We start from the raw sequence: 19,818 nt of genomic DNA, 5'->3' as shown, positions 1-19,818 counted from the left end.
ATAGCACGAATCAGACCACAGGGGGTATCAGAGCTCTTCAATGCCTGGGGAAGCAAGCTCACCTCCACCAGGGTGCACAAGGCCAGGTCAGCAGCATCCATAACGGACCCCAGGATCCCACACACCGCCATTATTCTGGCACCAGTAGGCCTCTACTCCAGTGACACAGGTAAAGAGGCTGAGTCACAACAGCTGACTAGCAGTACACGGTGCATAGACAGAATATCGAGTTTCAAATATCGACATACACAAATATCAAGTTAGAAATATTGTGATACAGAAATAGCGACAGCAAGAATATTGTTGTCAAGAATAACGGCTTTAAGGTAAGAAATATTTGTAGGGAAAATATCGCTTAGCAAAAATAAAGTTGTTTAAAATATCGATTTTGAAATTAGAGTTATATATATTTTAGTATGTATTTTAAAAGTATGTGATCAATTTTTTTGTATAAGTATTGCTTTTTTTAAAATCTATTTTTTTTAGCAGTGATACATTTTGGGTTAAGTAAATTTTGCGTTTTTTAGTTCTGTAGCGGATTGTGGGTTTATAGAGGAATAGGGTGGGAAGTAATTAAATTATAATAAATGAATTCATATTTTATCTTTATTAATATTTATTTAATTTAGATGTAGACCAGATTACCCCGACAATTGACACAGGTAAAGAGGCTGGGTCACACCCACTGACTAGCAATACACGTTAGGCTGCCACCCGAGCTCTATATTCCAGACTAACGACAGCAGTCCAATGTCAGTGAAATGGCGGCATGCTTGGAGCAACAGGTCCAGGAGCTTTTTTATATCAAGAGGCAGACCTAGTCCTCTGCACTAGCTTAGATTGAAACAACAACCAAAATCAAAACCTGGATCCCAGATCCTCTCATTTGAAGACAGAGCAAGGAAACACATCTGTACACCCTCCAAGGGGCATTCCCATCCCAACAGGGCACTCCAATCATCTCCCAAGACTTTCCTAGAAGAGACAAGAAGAATACTAGCCTGGAACAGTTCTTCCTTGAAAACAAGCTAGATCAGCCCTGAGCGGTGTTCCAGATAACTCATCATTGGGTTCATCCTGGGTTCATGGCAGGGGCAACCTTCACGCCCGGTATTAAGGTTCTCAGGCGACTCCCCGTTAGAAACCTAGGCAAAACACTTCCAGGGCGTGAAGGTTGCCCCTGCCATGAACCCAGGACGCCTATTTAGTCCATAGTTGGAAATACAAGCACCTTGGTATTCACTAAGGAGACTCAATACAGGAGTTCCGTGAGCTGGTGAAACATTGTGTATTCTTAACACCACAGGACGGTCATACTTTAGGGTGTGTCATCGACTGTGGTTGTTCCTATTTTTTTAGGTCCTGATGAATGCTGAGTGAATGAGACTCAATATAGCAGAAACATGTTGACCATATTAGCTTTTTAAGGACACCAAATTTGCATTGATACTTCCTCAGGGTATCCGCTTTATCACTTATATTTTAATGGAGTATGGCTATCCCTTTATTAAACTTGGCTTAGGGAACTGTTATATCTCCTTTTAATTGCACCAAGTACTTACGGGCTGGACTGGTTATGCCCTTTTTAAGAAAAAGAACCCAATGATGAGATTAAACACCTACTTGTTTGGTGTATGAGGGTTCGTTTTTCTATATTCTATACATTCTTCCTTTTCCTCTTGTAATTTCTCGATATTACTTTCTTTGCTACTGCTCTTCCCCTTGGTTACCTACTTTCGATAGTTTGATTGTGGGTTATAAGGTGGAGACATAGTGTAGTTTGTCGCTCTTCAGTTGTTTTGACATAGTTTATATTGGGGGTTCAGGAGCAATCTTGTTGTAGCCCTTTTTCTCTGTTTGTTTTGATTATGGGTGGTCCTATCCAGCCCTTTCTGCCTGTGTTTATTTTGGGGGCATATGACACAGCTTGTGTGTATGCATTGCGATGTGCGACCCCACATCTGTCATCGAAGATGTAATGCAACGGTTTATGTGTTGTTCTGGCTTAACTAGTTTGCCTGATCATGTTTAAGTAACTTATTTCTTTTGGTGGAGCAGTCCATGAGTGCTAGTGTTGCAGCAGTCTCGCATGTCTCTTCCTAGCTGTTCTCTTTCTTTTATCTTTGCTTGTCACTGCTTCCTGTGGTGTGCTTCCTTTCCCCTGCATTGCTTTCTCGCACACGTGTATTTTCCTAGACTATTTTTCCTTCCATTGCAATCATTTACTGCTCAGTGTTCAATAAGTGGCTCTCGGCTGCGCCACTGCAGGCTTTTTAAGCTGTTAACCATGCTTCATAGGCTTGGGTAAAAGGTGACGACCTAAAGGCACCACTAACGGAATTTGACAATGGTGGTTATAAATATGCACATCTTGCCCCAGCAATCTGGAACTGAATAGCGAAAATTGTCGCATGAGGCCTTCATGTGGTTTCCTAGCAAATATACTTAGTGGGCATGTCGGTTTATATGGTGCTTGCTAGCGGAGGCAATGCGAGGGTGCATGCTTGATGGGGTTATTGCATGTAGGCTGATACTCTGGCACTTCAGACAGTGTGACTGCTTCTGTGAGTACCTAACACTTTTCCTTGCCACGGTCTGAAAGTTCACACTCGTACGTATTATGTGGAGTCCTTCTCAGAACTGAAGGCAACCTCTTCTGCAATGATAAGCAACCAGGATTCGCTTATTAGAAAGCACAGTCTCCCTGTAGGCACTGCGTAACACAGGAACTATGATGCTGCCTTTTGTCTCTGCCTGGCCTTTTTTCGTCTAAAGGACTGGCGTTACCTGGGTCAGTTTTTGAACTCGAAAGTGATGGACGAGTTAGGACTTAAAATCCTAACTTGTACAACAGGGGAGCCGTGCCAAAATATAAAGCTGGGATAAAGCTGTCCAATTCCTTGCAACAATTCATGGCAATGATTGAGGGCTTTGAGTCGTCATTCGTTGCAGTGTGCGGTTTCGTGTGCATGGATGGGTGCCACAAACATTTTTGTGCCACGTGTTTTGATATTTGCTTGTTACTCTTGTTTCACCTTGTTGTTACAGCGCTGTATGTGCGTTTTGTGTCATTGTTTGCCAGATCATTGTCTTTACCCTGATCTCTGATGCTGCTGGCTAGCCTTCTGTCTTTAGACGCTGCAGAAGGTCTTACTCTGCTGGCTGGTGTGGTTCTTTTGACATGAATGTTATGAGCATCCCTTTTCAAGCAATTCCCTTAAACAGCCTGCAGGCTGCTCTGTTGCTGTACAAAAGGGGGTGGTGATGGACGGAACATCTGAACCAATCAAACACTCACACCCAGTCAAAAGATCTGGGTTTAATCCATCACCGTTCTTAAGCCCACTCTGCCACCCCAGTTCAGACATGGCCAAATGCAAATCAGTCTGACCCTGTGCCTCAAGGGAACAGTCCAGCCCGAACTGCCAAGCCATGCCTTCCCTAGACCAGAAACAAGCTTCCTAGGACCGGTTTCTGGCATTTCAGCCGTCTTCAGCCAGGCTTGCTTGAATCCAGTGGCAAAGTGAGCAAGGGACTCACGTCTGAGCATACCCTGCCAACTTAGGGCGAACAAAGCGGTACAAAAGGGGGTGGTGATGGACGGAGCATCTGAACCAATCAAAAGATCTGGGTTTAATCCATCACCGTTCTTTAGCCCACTCTGCCACCCCAGTTCAGACATGGCCATATGCAAATCAGTCTGACCGTGTGCCTCATGGGAACAGTCCAGCCCGAACTGCCAAGCCATGCCTTCCCTGGACCGGATTCAAGCTTCCTACGACCGGTTTCTGGCATTCCAGCCGTCTTCAGCCCGGCTTGCTTGAATCCAGTGGCAAAGTAAGCAAGAGACTCACGTCTGAGCATACCCTGCCAACTGATGGCGAACAAAGCGGTACAAAAGGGATTTCCCCCTCCCTTCTCGCCCAGTCCTTCGCTCACAGACGCTATCTGCCTTAAACAGCCTGCAGGCTCCTCTGCTGCTGGCATTTCCCCCTACCTTCTTGCCCAGTTCTTCACCTCAGCGTGCACTCACCCCTCCTTTCTCCCCTTTCAGCCGCTTTGATGTTCTCAGTTAGCCATGCGCTCTCAGCCTCCTCTCTGCCTTTTACCTCCATATTTCTTGCTCTAGGTCAATTCCTTTCTCCCCATCGTTTCCTTCCTCACTGACTTTATCTGCATCTTTCTCTCTACCCTTCCATCCTTCATCTTTATCCACCTTTCTCCTACTCCCTCTTGTGTGTGCTTTCTCCACGTGCTTCTGTCTCCTCCAGTGTTGATTTCCCACTCCCTGCCTCTGCCGCCTTCTGCTCGCAGTGGCAGACTGTCGATTTCCTCTCTGCCGATGTCTGCTTGCTAAATAATGCATCTGCTGGTTTTATACCACCAGCCTGGGTGGGGCAGCTGCTGTGGGGTATGACATAGCTAACATTTCTCTGCCAGGCTTGAACCTCGTCCATGGCTGTTTACACGAGCAGTGTGCAGCCCTGCCGCTCCCGTCCCTTCCTACAACGGGCACACTTGAAGAAGCAGGGCGCACTGAGCCCTTCTGCACTTGGCACAGCCCCTGGGCTGGTGACATTTTTTGCATCTGAAATCTGTCTTGCTGTTGCCGTACTCCCCCGGGTGTAATGAACGTTGTACTAACAGGCCTAGCACCTTACGATACCCACGCACAGCAAGGCTTTGCCCAACCACTTCCATGGACTGCACTAGTTTTTCTGCGCAAGCACATCCCAGCTCAGTTTCAGGTGCCCGCAGAGCCAGCTCACCAGGCTCTGCTCAAAGTGCCCACAGCCTCTCGGCGTATGTACACTCCCCGACGTAAGCTCACATTCCATGGCACATTTGAGCTCTGCTCCAGTTGCTTACTCTGCCTGGCACCTCCTCCTCTGGTGCTGACACTTCTCAATGTGCCTGGGCACTGTCACATCTCAACACACCCTTTTGTGAAGTAACTTCTCCTGAAACTTCTTAGTGTTTTTTTAACATTAATCTGTCATATTGCACCCAGGTACACAATAGCTCCTCTTAGTTCAGAAGTGAGTTCCTCTGTGCGCTTTGCATCGGTAACTTCCATTGGTTTTCAGATCACTAACGCTACTGCAAGTTTTCCAGGACTCCGTAGTAGTGCTGCATTCTGGTGCAGTTAGCTTCGGCGCTTGATGTGAGTGCCGCCAGCCTCCGTGCGCAGGTGTTCTTGTCTGTGCTTCTGATTGTAGTCCATTGCTTGGTGTGAAACTAGCCGGAGGGCTCCATTGTAGTGCCATGCACCACAGGTGCCAGTGCTCATTGGTGGTTCATTGTACAGCCGGCCCAATTTCTTGGTGCTAGTGCCACAGAGCGCAAAGTTAGTGTTGTGTGATACGAGTCATGGGACTCGACTCTAATGCTGATGGCTATAGAGATCAGTGGTGGTGCTGTGTGTTGTTGACTCCACTGCCTCTTGGTATTTTGTGTACTTGTGGCTTAGGAATTGATGGTAGTGTAATGTAAAGTAAATGCTGCAGCCTGAATTAGCCTGAGAACCTTCCTCTACTGACCCTACAATTGCTATTTAACAACCCTTCAAGCATCTTTGCGCCTCACTGCACCACACTAGCACCAACAAGGCAATTAGCGCCTGTGGGACACACACACACCTCCAGCCCTCAGTGCACACTTCCACCAGGCACACACACCAAAAGCCATCAGTGCACGCTTCCACCACCACACACCACCGGCCGTCAGTGCACGCTTTGCCACCAGGCACACACACCACCAGCCGTCAGTGCACGCTTCCACCAGGCACCAAACCACCAGCAGGCAGTGCACAATTTCTACAGGCACACACACCACCAGCCGTCAGTGCACGCTTCCACCAGGCACACACACCACCAGCCGGCAGTGCACACTGCCACCAGGCACACACACCACCAGCCACCAGGCACGCTACCACCAGCACACACCACCAGCCGTCAGTGCACGCTTTGCCACCAGGCACACACACCACCAGCCGTCAGTGCACGCTTCCACCAAGCACCAAATCACCAGCCGGCAAAGCACACTTCCACCAGGCACACACACCACCAGCCATCAGTGCACAATTTCTACAGGCACACACACCACCAGCCGACAGTGCATGCTTTGCCACTAGGCACACACACCACCAGCCATCAGTGCACGCTTCCACCAGGCACCAAACCACCAGCCGGCAGTGCACACTTCCACCAGGCACACACACCACCAGCCATCAGTGCACAATTTCTACAGGCACACACACACCACCAGCCATCAGTGCACGCATCAATTGTTAATGCATCCACAATTAACTATTATAGCAATCACAGTATGGCGCACTTTACTTTTAAACATGTCAGTGCACGCTTTTCCACCAGGCACACACACCACCAGCCGTCAGTGCACGCTTTGCCACCAGACACACACACCACCAGCAGTCAGTAAACACTTTCACCAGGCATACACACCACCGGCCGTCAGTGCACACTTTCACCAGGCACAGACACCATCAGTCATCCGTGCATGCTTTCACCAAGTACAAACACCACCAGCCATCAGTGCACAATTTCTACAGGCACACACACCACCAGCCATCAGTGCACACATCAATCGCAGTATGGTGCACTTTACTTATAAACAAATTCATCTAAGGCACAGCATGCCACCATTGCTACAAAAATAAATACACATTTTTTGGGCCTATAATTTATAGACTTTTGTTGTGATTGGTGTTGCAATATTTAGGAATGCCAATAGCTCAAACTTAATTAATGCAAGACCTATTGCATTGCAAATGCTTGTTGATATAGCCACTGTGGTAAATTTGCCAAATGTCGGTCAGAAAGCAGGAGTGCCCAAATGTGATCATACTTTAATTTTCTTTGAATGTTTATTCTCTATGAAGTGTCTCAATTTGTTCTTAATACAAATATCTCCAACTTGCTGTGTACAATCACATTTTATTCTTTTGCAGACCTATTGGTGTCTGTGCTCTTGTCAGGGGCAACTGCAATGCATATGCAATGCATATGTATATTCAGTAGCAATACACAATGGGCCAGATGTAGGAGGCCTATTACCGGTCGGTAACGGCCGAAATTAACAAATTTCGCCCGTTACCGACCGGTAATAGGCGTTTCTGACGTAGGGGCCTAAATTAAGGATTCGGTAATTTAACGAATCGGTAAATTACCAAATTCTTACATACCGATTCGGTAAATTACCGAATTCCTAATGTAGGGAGCACTTAAATGAGTGCTTATGCCATGTTAAGATTCGTTATTTACCACCAACTACAAGTTGGTGGTAAAGAGTGAAAACCCCCAAAAAAGCATTTTCTGCAAATAACTTAAGTGCCATGTTGCAAACATACATGCCCTTAGGGCATGCATGTGTGCCACATGTGCACCCATACACAATTGAGGGGTGCAACAGGGTGTCAAAGTGACACCCTGCCACCCTTCAATGTTATCCCCCTTTTACCGAATCGGTATTTACAGATTCGGTAATTGACATTCATTCCTATGGGCCTCATAAATGGCAAATACCGATTCGGTAAATACCGAATCTTAACGATTATGTAATTTTTACAGAATAATTGGCTACATAGCATTTACCGATTCGAAAATACCGAATCGGTAAAATTCGGTATTTTCGAATCAGTAAATACTATTTACCTACATCTGGCTATTTACCTACATGTTCCTTCCCTTCTATGTACTGTATTCTATTAAGTGTCATGGAACTAGAGCTGGAACAATATATTGTTTTTCATTATGAAACTGGTAAAGTTTAAAAAAATATAATTACTGCCATTTCGCCATGCTCCTTGAGATGGGCTGTTCAATTTTATCACACTAACCACGTCTAAAGGCAACAACTCACAAATATTCAGACGAAAATTATTGGTCTAATTGTAATTGTGTAAATGGCAGATCTTGAGAGAAGCAATTGTCAAAATGCAGTGATGCAATAACAACAAGCACACTCAGGAAGGGTGACTGGAGGGAATTACTCATTTTAAATTAATTTCAAGGAACAAATCTGTCCCCTTGTTATGGATTTCTTTGTCCCATATATCTTTCCTTGTTGTGTGCCTCAGATCCAGAGGTGGCCTAGCAAATGAAGGACTTAAAAGAAGGGAGTCACTTCAATGAGTGCACTGACTGATTTTCAGATCCAATTAAAGGTTTCTGTTACTCCAATAATCTCTCCAAAATTGATTCATGTTCACAAATAAATATTTAGCACCTTGAGGTGAAAAGCTCAGTTTCAAGCACTCTTAAGGTATTAGGGATGAATTATATTATATATTAGACTTCGCTCGACTATAGAATGTGGTGGTGAAACCATTTAGAAATAATTGTAATTTCATAATTTTCTGTAGCTCGTGGTCGCAGTGTTTCTGCCATACTGTGAACTGTTTGGACGATACTGGAATCTGGTAAAGTGACGCCTGTCTGCTGTATCTTTCTTGTGTTGCAGGTTATGCATCTTTCCGATTGTACAGTTTTTCTCTACACATTTGGCAAATCATGTAGTAAGATGTCAACTAACCAGGTATTTTACAAGTAATCTATCACTTCTGGGTATTATTTTGACTTTTCATACCCACACATAACTGTTTATGCCTCAACTTCAATCAGTATGATGTTTCTGTAGTACCTTGTACTTTTTACTTTATGTTAAATTCTGCCCAATTGTCTAGTTTTCTTCTGCTTCATCTGATGCTTAAATGGTTATTCAGTTATACTGCATGTATTCCTGATTTCCCTTCATGTACTGAATGTGTTCTGTAACAGCTTTGAAATGTACATTGTATTGCCACATGAAATTATTAAATCAGCACTTACACTCATCTCCCCACGCTGTACAGTATTCTGAACATTTGAGTCACTGCTGATCTCAATACCTATGTGGGCGAAGGGTCATTTACTGTTGCCATGTAACATTCCTTAATGCCCAAGCCTTTGTCATTTATAATTTTTCAACTGAATTCTTATTAAAATGCAAAATAACTGGATTTCCTCATTTCCCTGTTCTGGACTTTCTGATGCAACGAGAGAGGACTTTTTTTACTTGAATTTCTTACCACATTTAAAACATGCATGCAGTTTCACACTAGTGAGTTCTCTTGTGTATTATTAGTGATATCTCTGTAGTTAATATTTTGCCGCATTCAAAGTAGTTACACAATTTCAGGCTATGGTGACTGTCATATTATGACCCTATGTAGTTAAAGACTTTTGCACTTAGGGCCTGCGTATGAGCTGGTTGTAATTTTCTGAACCATGTGTTAACCCGTGTTTACGCATACGTTGGAATTACGAGTTTGAAGGTATTTAACACATCTGGTTGTGTTTAATAGCTCAACCTTTGATACATTTTGGCAGGTCAAACCTGCCAAAAGTTAACAGGGGAAGACATACGGTGTTTACAGTATCATGTGATTTATGTGCGTTAAAGACCAAAACACGCATGTTATTCCCCATATGTATTTATTTATTTTATTTTATTTATTTTAAATTCTTATATCGCGCAGGAATCAATCCCGTGAGGGTATCTCCGCGCTTTGCTCATCAGGGCCAGAATGTCACAGTTAGCAGATATGGTGAGGTAGTTATTACGGTTGGAATGCTTCAGGGAAGAGTAAAGTTTTTAGAGACTTTCTGAACTTTCATAAACTTGTAATAGGTTTTACTTATGGCACCTGATAAATACATCATATATGTACCACATGGTATCAGTATTTATCAGGGGCAATAAATAGTGACCCAACTCTTATCAGTCCTTTAGTACATCAATTGGATTTCTTTCCTTAATCTCTTCTCAGGTGGGGGGATAGATGATCCTTTTCCTTGAAACAGTTGTCACATTAAGTAAATATACATGGTTTCACCATTGTAAATTATCTCAGCTGTCATTGGTCCTACACATGTAGTAAAGATGCATGGCTTCTCAGGTCAAAATTACCTTTTTGACTGAAAGCTTTAGAACATACCGAACATTTATACGGTTTCTCACCAGTGTGAATCCACTGATGTATCATCAGGTCTTTCTTTCTAATGAAAGCCTTCTCACATCAAGAACATTTATAAGGTTTCTCACCAGTGTGAATTGTTTGATGTGTGGATAGGTTATCTTTTCTGCTAAAATGTTTTTGGCATTCAGAACATTTATATGGTTTCTCACCGGTGTGAATTCTTTGATGTATTATTAGCTGGCTCTTCGTGATGAAACACTTGACACACTCAGAACATTTATGTGGTTTCTCTCCGCTGTGAATCCTCTGATGTACCAGCAGGTGTGTCTTTGTACTGCAAGCCTTCTCACATTGAGAACATTTATATAGTTTCTCACCGGTGTGAATTCTTTGATGTATTATTAGCTGGGCCTTCGTGATGAAACGCTTGACACATTCAGAACATTTATGTGGTTTCTCGCCAGTGTGTGTTCTCTGATGTGTTATCAGATGCGTTCTTTGACGAAAATCCTTATTACATTCTGAACATCTATATAGTTTTTCCCCAGTGTGAATTCTCTCATGTGATGATAATTCAACCTTTTGCTTGAAAGTCTTGTCACATTCAGAACATTTATATGGTTTCTCTCCAGTTTGATCCTTCTGATGTCGCATTAGTTGTTGTTTGGTTCTGAAACCCTTGTCACACTCAGAACATTTATAAGGAGTCTCACCGCTGTGAGACATGTGATGCAGCCTTAAACCTACTTTTGTACGGAAAGCCTTGTCACATTCAGAACATTTATATGATTTCTCCCCTGTGTGGATTCTCTTATGTTTTCTCAGATTTGCCTTTTGACTGAAGGTCTTATTGCATTCTGAACATCTATATGGTTTTCCCCCATCTTGAATTCTCTCATGTGATGATAAATCACTCTTTTCCTTGAAAGTCTTGTCACATTTATATGGGTTCTCTGTAGTGTTATTTCTGTGATGTAGTGCTAGTTCACCCGTTTGATTGAAAGCCTTATCGCATTCAGACCATTCACATGGTTTCTCACCAGTATGAGTTTGTTGATCAATCTTCAGCTATGCCTTTGTAATGAATGTCTGGTCACACCGAGTGCATTTATATCGTCTTGGTTCAATGTGGCCTGACTTTTGTCCAACGAGAGAGACATTTGCGAAAAAACCTTTACATTTGAGACAGTGAAATGTTTTTTCTTCAGTATGATTTTGTTTGCCTACCATCAAATGGCTTTTTCTAACAGACGGCTTGGTAAACATTGTAGATTTATTTTGTCTTAGTATGCAGAGATCCCCTTGATGTTTTCCAAGTGGATATTTTTATAGAAATCTCTCTCACATGTAGGGAAATTGTGCGCCTCCTCCATAATGCACACATTATGTTTAAATAATGAATTCCTTGTAATAAAATGCTAGAGACACTGGGCAAATGTATGTAGCTTCTCCTGTGTCTGTCCAGGTTTGTACTTTCAAGTTGGTTGCAGTTTACTTACACATATAGATGAAAAATAACCTCTCTACCTTCTGATTTCTTAGCAATAGGATAAGAACTGCAAAGTTGCTTTCCTGGAAATATTTATTACATGCTGTACATTTGTGTGGCCTTTCTCCTTTGTGGGTCCCTTGATGGATTAGAGTTCCTTGGGATGTTAATTTGTAGTCATACTCATGAGATACTCCTTACTCCTTTGTTGTGACGTACTATGTCCCTTTCATGAGGCATCCATTGGTGTCTGCTACCACTTTTGACAGAAAAAGGTTGAATGCGCAAGGAGCACACATGGCTAACAATTATATAGAGATTCTTTAGTGGAATAACTTCTCCAAAAACTGTTTCATACATTTCAGGGGGCTAGTATCTCAAAAGTTGAATTGCAGTTCCTAGTGTCCATGATATTCCTCTGACTATTGCTTTTTTCTAGATTTCTATCACCTAAAGGACAAAAAATATATATATAAGCATTAGCATTTTATGAGCCAAAAATACAAATATCAGCAATAAAAAATCTATTTGTTTTCTTGTATGGATATGAAGTAACAAAATCCAGGAATGCTTCTGTACGTTATAGTCACAACGCATTAGTATAGAACTAGTATTAACAATCTGGTGACCACAGTAGTTTATTCATTTATGAACCAAAATATTTGTAAATTTGTAATGAGATCCAAAGCACATTGTTAGTCATCCAATAACAATGTTCAGAACACAAATTATAATGGACACTGAGATATACGTAATCCAATTACTAAACACATAATAAGAAATATAGGTAAAATTGGTAATGTTGAGTGCTGACAAAATGGATTAAAATAAAAACCTGATGTCTAATCCAATAATTATGGCATGAATTGACATGGACATCATGACATTATTATTAAATGGCGATATCCACAGAATGTATTGAGATGAATAAGAAAAGCTCCTAAGACATGTATTTATTCCAGTTATTTGAGGAGTACAGCAATACCAACTACAGTTTTCTAGTGCTAAAGAAGAGAACGCTGCGGCCAGAGGTTAACAACAACAACTCCTTGATAAATTTTTCCATGTATATTTTTGTGACAGATCGAATGTCCCAAAAGCACAGTATAAAACTCAAACAATGCTAAGTGATCTAAATTGCTGAGCGTGGATATGCCAAAAACAAAGATACCTTTTAATCCATTGATCATAGCTTTAATTAACACAGAAACTAAGGGCCTGATCTAGTGTTTGGCAGACGAACTACAATCTGCCAAACTTGGAGATCACTGCCGGCCACACAGTTACAGTCAAGGTACTAAACGTTTGGTGGACAGCCGCTGTTGGTTTTGACTTTCATTCGCCAAAATTGACTTAAGTTTTCATTTTTCAAAAAGTGGGAATATGTAATTGAAAATACTATTCGCCGCCATATGCAGGGAGTTTTTTTCTACCTCGGTGTGGGTGTCCTTATGTGTTTTTTTTGTCTATTCATCGCTAGGTTATACTGCCAGGTAACAGACAGACAAAAATACATCCCATCGCATTGCTTACCCTAAAAAAAATGGGTGGGGCTATGCCCTTCTTCAGAAGACGGCCCCTTCTCCGTTGTGCTGCCTGGAGGGGCTTTCCATCAACAGAGCCAACTGGGGCTATGTTCACAGAAAGTTGCCAACTCTCCTGATTCTATTTAGGGTTGGAAGACAGTTAGTTTGGGGGAAAAGCATACTCTGTCACGTTTGTGACTAAATACAGTTCTTCACCAAACTCTAAAATCAGGCCACAAGATGCCTGTGATCAGATGCGCACATAACTGAATTACACAGAAACCAAGATATCTGTAATGTAATCACTGTGTCAACGGCAATTACTCCTAACCTGAAGATCTTATGACTCAGTAGCACAGAAACTGAATTCAAATGTTATTGGTTAATGGTTATATGAATGCTATAATTTTGCTTTTATAGTTTCAACTGAAATTAGTATTTTATTGAATGCTATAACAAAGCTGTAAACAGATTAGCACAAATTCAAGTCTAACAAACAAATCCAGCAACAATGTACACATTAAAAAAAAAAAATAAGCATAGCCTTAGTCGTTGCCTCTACAGAAGCTTTTATCATATACTGCAACCTTCTGTGGGAACCCTAATTATATTCCTTCCTTGGTGTTGGTGAAATATGAGTAGTATTTTTGAAGGTTTCCACTTTACACTCAAAAATGACATGTTGCTCATGATACAACTAGTAATGATTCAATTCCCTTCAACTCCTCTAATATCCCAAGCCTGTCTGTGCTTGTATGCCCCTAATCACTGCCTGAAATGCTGCCTCTTTCCTATAAGGTAAGCTGGCTTTTCCTACTTACCTCTGAGCAACTACATTCATTGGCAAACGCTGTTTGTCCACTCTCATTCTCAGATGACTGGGTCCCATTTACTTTCCCCACCATCTGCTCAGCATCATATTTTCACAAAATTGAACATCAACACACTATCCACATACCTGAAAATTGTAATATCATAATAACCAATACATCACATGGGAGGCATGGTCGCCATTACCCACTGTTCTGACCTTCAAATCCTGCCCTCCTCATACCCAGACTCTCTACTTCAGGAAGGCCTGGCAAGTTCATTATACTGGAATTTACTTTCCAGGTTAAAACAAGAAAGAGAGAGAGAGGGGGTAGAGGAGCATGGCTTAATGAGCCATTAGAAAAGCCTGATGGCCTGTGCACGTTCACACGAGCGTGACCGCACGCTGATGGGCGGCAAAAGGCTTTGGTAGCACTTTTAAAAGCCAGTTTCTAAATGTCTCGCAGAGCAACGCATGCGCTGGCTCTAGCGAGACCTAAAAAATAAGCATAGCTTTAGTTGTTGCCTCTACAGAAGCTTTTATCATATACTGCAGCCTTCTGTGGGATCCCTAATTGTATTCCTTCCATGGTGTTGGTGAAATAGGAGTAGTATTTTTGAAGGTGTCCACTTTACACTAAAAAAATGACATGCTGCTCCTGATACAACTAGTAGTGACTCACTTCCCTTCAATTCCTCTAATATCCCAGAAACGTCATTAAAGGGAGCTGAACCATGTACTAAGCATGTGCAGAAATCTCTCAACACATAAGGCTTTAAGCTGCAAGGGAGTGCCTCTGGTGTGCCATAGGCAAGCCTGTCTGTGCTTGTATGCCCCTAATCACCGCCTGAAATGCTGCCTCTATCCTATAAGGTAAGCTGTCTTTTCTTACTTACCTCTGAGCAACTACATTCATTGGCAAGCGCTGTTTGTTAACTCTTATTCTCAGATGACTGGGCCCCATTTACTTTCCCCACCATCTGCTCAGCATCATATTTTCACAAAATTGAACACCAACACACTATCCACATACATGAAAAATGTAATATCATAATAACCAATAGATCACATGGGAGGCGTGGTTGCCATTACCCACTGTTCTGACCTTCAAATACTACCCTCCTCATACCCAGACTCTCCACTTCAGGAAGGACTGGCAAGTCCATTATACTGGAATCATAACTCTGTGCAACAAATTCTGCCATATCGCATTGCATTGTAATTTCCAAGCTCCATGGTCTATACTGGCAACTAAACGTTGCTATTTCCAAGCTACAATATTTAAAGTCTCCCTCTGCAAATTAGTCATCAATAAAGACATCAAAATTGCGCTTCAGGACTTTAATTTGGGGCTTGAAAACCCATCACGTCTGTCTCATATCTTCTACTCCACAATATACAGACTTAAACGTCAATCTCAACAACCCTCACATTAAGAAGGTTATTTTCTGGATCGCTTTTTCAGTACAGACTACCCTGTGCACATTTTAAAGGGCCTTCCAGCTCTCTAGTCACATCATTTTACTGTTACATTTGAAGTGCTCTTTCATCCTTCGCAAGTAAAATTACTGTTCCTGTCCTAAACCTACTGGGATTTGGAAGAAAATGGAGCCTGTCTTTTTCAAAAGCTCCTGACTTAAGTAATTTTCAGTAAGACATGGACAGCAATTGATGTATACACTTTTCTTAAAATGTTTAAACAGACTACCCAACATTCTAAACCTTCATATTCTCTTACAATTCACATCCCCTTGTTGGACAAGCTACTTGTCTTCTGTAATGCCTTATGTGGTTGAGACATGATCTAGCCGCAGATTCCTTACCTTTGAAATCCCAGGCAGAAGGCTGGATATAGAAGATTTTTGATAGCAGTATCCCTGCGTGACAAAAGTTGTCGCCGGTCGACTCTACGTGACGTTGTGGGCATCGGGTTTGTTGTCATCATGACGTCCGCGTAGTCTATATAGGCAGCATACCGGCACGCTAACATCAGTACTTTTCACGACTTCCCACGCCAGAAGCACGGAGCCATAAAGTGACTGACCCTGGTGTGCTAAAAACAACTAGGGCCCTGAAGGAGAAACAACCCTAACACTAAACAAATCCACAGTGCGGGGAGACTGGGTAGGTCGGTAAGGAATCTGCAGCTAGATCATGTCTCTACCAGATAAGGCATTACTGAAGGTAAGTAACTTGTCCATCTGATAGAGACATGTAGCTGCAGATTTCTTACCTTTGAACAGATACCCAAGTAATGCCAACCCCGGAGTAGGGACTACAGAAAGGTTTCAGACCAAGAGGTCCTACAAAACAGAGTCGCCAAAGAGGCCCTCCCTGCGGAACTGAGAATCCAGGCAGTAGTGTCTATCAAACGTGTGCAGAGACGCCCACATGGCCGTTTATGAAGAAACTGAAACACTACACTGGAGAGCCTTGGTGGTTGCTTTCTCCCAGGTAGAATGGGCTCCAAGGCCTTCAGGAGGTTGTCTCTTCCCCAAGGTGTAGCATATTTTTATGCAAAGCATGAAATAGTCCTCTTCTGAACTGTTCTGCCCTACTTTACCCTCACGTACCCTATGAACAGTTGGTTGTCCACCCAGAACTCTTTTGTACAATCAAGGTAGAACAATAACGCTCTTTTTGGGTCCAGACGGTGAAGACGCTCTTCTTCCTTAGAAGGATGCAGAGGCGCATAGAAAGTGGGCAGAGAAATAGATTTGGCCAGATGGAAATGTGTTACCACATTTGGCAGAAAAGATGCCCTAGTGCTGAGCACTACTTTGTCTGGAAACACGGTCAGGTAAGTAGGCTGAGATGACAGAGCTTGTAGTTCACTCATCTTCCTGGCAGAAGTAATTGCCACTAAAAAGGCTGTTTTAATACTGAGCAGCGGAAGGGGACAATTGACCAGATGTTCAAATGGGGCACATATCAAAAAAGTAAGGACAGAATTAAGGTCAATTGGGGCATAATAAAAGGTGAAGGGGTGAACATATGGGTTAGCCCCTTCAAAAATCTCTGAGCAAGAGGAGATATGAACATAGATGGCTGATCCGGCAGCCGAAGAAAAGGAGACACTGCCGAAAGGTAGACCTTCAGAGTGCTCAGAGCAGAGCCCTGCTGGGCCAATGAGACAATAAACAAAAGGACATCTGACAGGGAAGCAGACAAAGGAAAGGGTCAATAGACTGTTCTGTATAGTAGTTACAAAACCTTTGCCATCAGCAGGTGTAAACCAACTTCGTGGAGGGACTCCTGGCTGCCAGAATAACCTCATAGACTTCGGCAGGAAGGTCAAAAGCTATCAACTGCCGCCGCTCAATCTCCACGCAAGGAGGTGGAGTGTACCAGTTCGGGTGGAGGGCCCTTCTTTGCTGCTGCAACAGAAGATCCTCCCGAAGAAGCCGCCCGATCAAAAGATCAATGCTCATCTGTAAAAGCTTGGGATACCAGACTCTCCATGCCCAGTCCGGAGCCATAAGGATGACTTGGACCCGGTTGCTCCTAATCTTCTTGAGCACTCTGGGTAGGAGTGGTATGGGTGGAAAGGCGTGTAGGTGGCCTGTGCTCCACTTGCAAAAAAAAGGCGTCACAGAGCGAGAGTCGCCTTGTTAACTTCAACGTGAAAACTGGTGACATTGCGCATTCTCTTCAGAGGGCGAACAGATCTAACAAAGGCTCTCCCCACTGTAGAAAGAGAACTTGCACCGCCTCCGGATGGAACCACCACTCGTGAGCCACGAGGAACAGGAGGCTTAGTTCATCTGCTAAGACGTTCAGAAAACTGGCCAGATGTTGAACCACCAGGTAAATGCCCTGTTGTTTGGACAAGCCCGCCTTCAACAATCTTTCATCAAGATAGGGGAAGACTGGAACTCCTGATCTCCGCAGATGGGCTGCGACCACCGTCATCACCTAGGTGAACACCCGAGGGGCACTGGTGACGCTGAAGGGGAGCACGCCAAACTGAAAGTTCTCCTTTTTTGCGAAGTAGTTGAGGGCTCAGAGGTCTAGGGTAGGACGAAGTCCTTCGTGCTTCTTCAGAACCAGAAAAAAGAGGGAATAGCAACCCCAGCCTATCTCTGGTCCGGGGACCCTCTCTATGGCTCCCTTGGCCAAGAGAGTCTTGAAATCGTTGCAGAGTAAGGCAAGGTGATCCTCCATCAACTGATCGTAAGTTGAAGGCATGGAGGAAGGAGTATCCTTGAAGGGGAGGGAGTAGTCCCTTCAGACTATTTGCTGCACCCACCCTTCCAAGGTGAGATCTCCCCAGTGGTGGAGGAGAGGGCGTATCCTGCCAGCAACTGGACATCCATGATCCAGAGGATCGGACTAGGAGGGTTTGCTGTGGAGGAGGGGGTTGTTGCTTGACCTGACTTCTGGCTACCCATTTCATAGGGTTGGGCGTAACGCGTCCGCGGCCCCACAGTGGTTGCTGGACTTGCGGGGTCCTCTGGCTGGAATAGGGTTGGCGTGGTTGAAGCCCCTCCCGTAGCCACGAAAGAGGCAAAAAGCAGACACAGGCCGGGATGATGTGGAAAGGCCCAAGGACTTGGTCGTAGGCCACGAGTTCTTAAAATGCTCAAGCGCTGCGTCTGCCTTGTCTCTAAAGATACGGGAGCCATCAATGTGCATGTCCATAAGGTTAGTGTGGACATCCCCTGAAAAGCCAGGCATCCTCAGCCAGGTGTGACGCCTAGCGGCCACGATCGAGGAAATTCCTTTTCCTAGCAAGGTTGTGGTATGTAAGTCACATCATATGGCAAACTTAGCCGCATTCTTGGGAGAGGAGAGCTTGTCATCCTCAGAGACTCTGAGAAGCACTTGCGCAACAGATTGAATCCCATGAAGAATGGGAGTAACAGCCCAAGAGGCAATGTTAGACTGTTGGAAGAAAAGATTTTCTTACCAAAACTGTCCAGCCTTTTGGATTCCCTGTCCGGGGGTGAGGAAGGGAATGCGCCGTGGGAAGTGGAGGCTTGGACCACCAAGCTCTGTGGGGTGCGGTGGGTAGAGAGGAAAGCTGGGTTGGCAAGTGCAGGTCTGTGGAGAATAGTTCTATTAACAGGAGCGCCTGTGCTGGGCTTGGGCCAGGTGCCCAGTAGAATGTCTGTTAAGGCCTCGTTTAAAGGCATCAAGGGTCCAGAGGAAGAGACACCAGGCTGAAGGACCTCCGTCAGGACATTCTTCTTGAATGCACCATAGGAAGCTGCACCATCATTGCAAATGAAGCTCCCTCATCCGTAGCCCGGTTAGGGGGAGACAACATGCTAGAATTTCGGAGAGGTGTCCAGGACGCTGGCATGACCCAGCTCCTCATACCAGTCCAGGTCATATTTGGGTTGCAGGATTTCTAAGGGGCCCTGCTGCCTTCCCAATCTTCATCCTCCGTGCCTAACCCTTCAGAATAGGGCAGGTTGAACAACGTGTCGTCAAAATGATGATAGGGGAGATTCAAGAGGGGCTGTGGCCGGAGCTAAAGGGACGGAACCCACAGGGCCTCCTTCAGCTGAGCCTGCGGGCCCGAAGGCGCTCCAGCAGGATCAGGCCAGCCAAATATGGCGCCCATGGCATCAGAAAATTGCTTTAGATGGAGGGGGGTCGCTCCCGGCACTGGAAAGGGAGGCAAACGTGGAGAGGAGTTGCAAATGTCGAGGCTCCTCAGTCTCCTGTGATGGACGGGGGGATGTCTGTGGTGCTTCCTACCTGATTGCGAGGACTACAAGGAAGACTTTGAACCCCTGGAGTGGTGCTCGGACCATCCCCTCAACCGAGACTGGGAGCGAGATCAAGGAGGTGACCTCCATAGCGCCAACGCCGAGCTGCAATCAGCTTTAGGGACCGCTCCCTCAAAGCCTTCAGCGACATGGCCCAGCATATGGAGCACGACTGTCGTGGTCGAGTTCCAGGCACCAGAGACACACTAAATGGGAGTCTGTGACTGACATGGCGCGGTGACAGGGACCGCACGGATTAAACCCTGAGGCCTTCTTACTCGACATACGTAGCACAA

General features: G+C 44.2%; 1 protein-coding gene across 1 annotated transcript in view; it reads right to left on the bottom strand.

The window, feature by feature from the left end:
- Window positions 1–9,680: 9,680 nt before the first annotated feature.
- LOC144773704 (uncharacterized) overlaps window positions 9,681–19,818 on the bottom strand; it is a 103,030-nt gene continuing 92,892 nt past the window's right edge. The window contains 2 exon segments of the mRNA XM_078658849.1: window positions 9,681–11,047; window positions 13,816–13,899. Of these exon segments, the coding sequence (XP_078514975.1) occupies window positions 9,926–11,047; window positions 13,816–13,899 (1,206 nt within the window). The 3' untranslated portion in view covers window positions 9,681–9,925.

Source organism: Lissotriton helveticus, chromosome 8 (assembly GCF_964261635.1).
Source record: "Lissotriton helveticus chromosome 8, aLisHel1.1, whole genome shotgun sequence".
Taxonomy (NCBI): Eukaryota; Metazoa; Chordata; class Amphibia; order Caudata; family Salamandridae; genus Lissotriton; species Lissotriton helveticus.
This window is presented reverse-complemented; position numbering and strand designations above follow the sequence as displayed.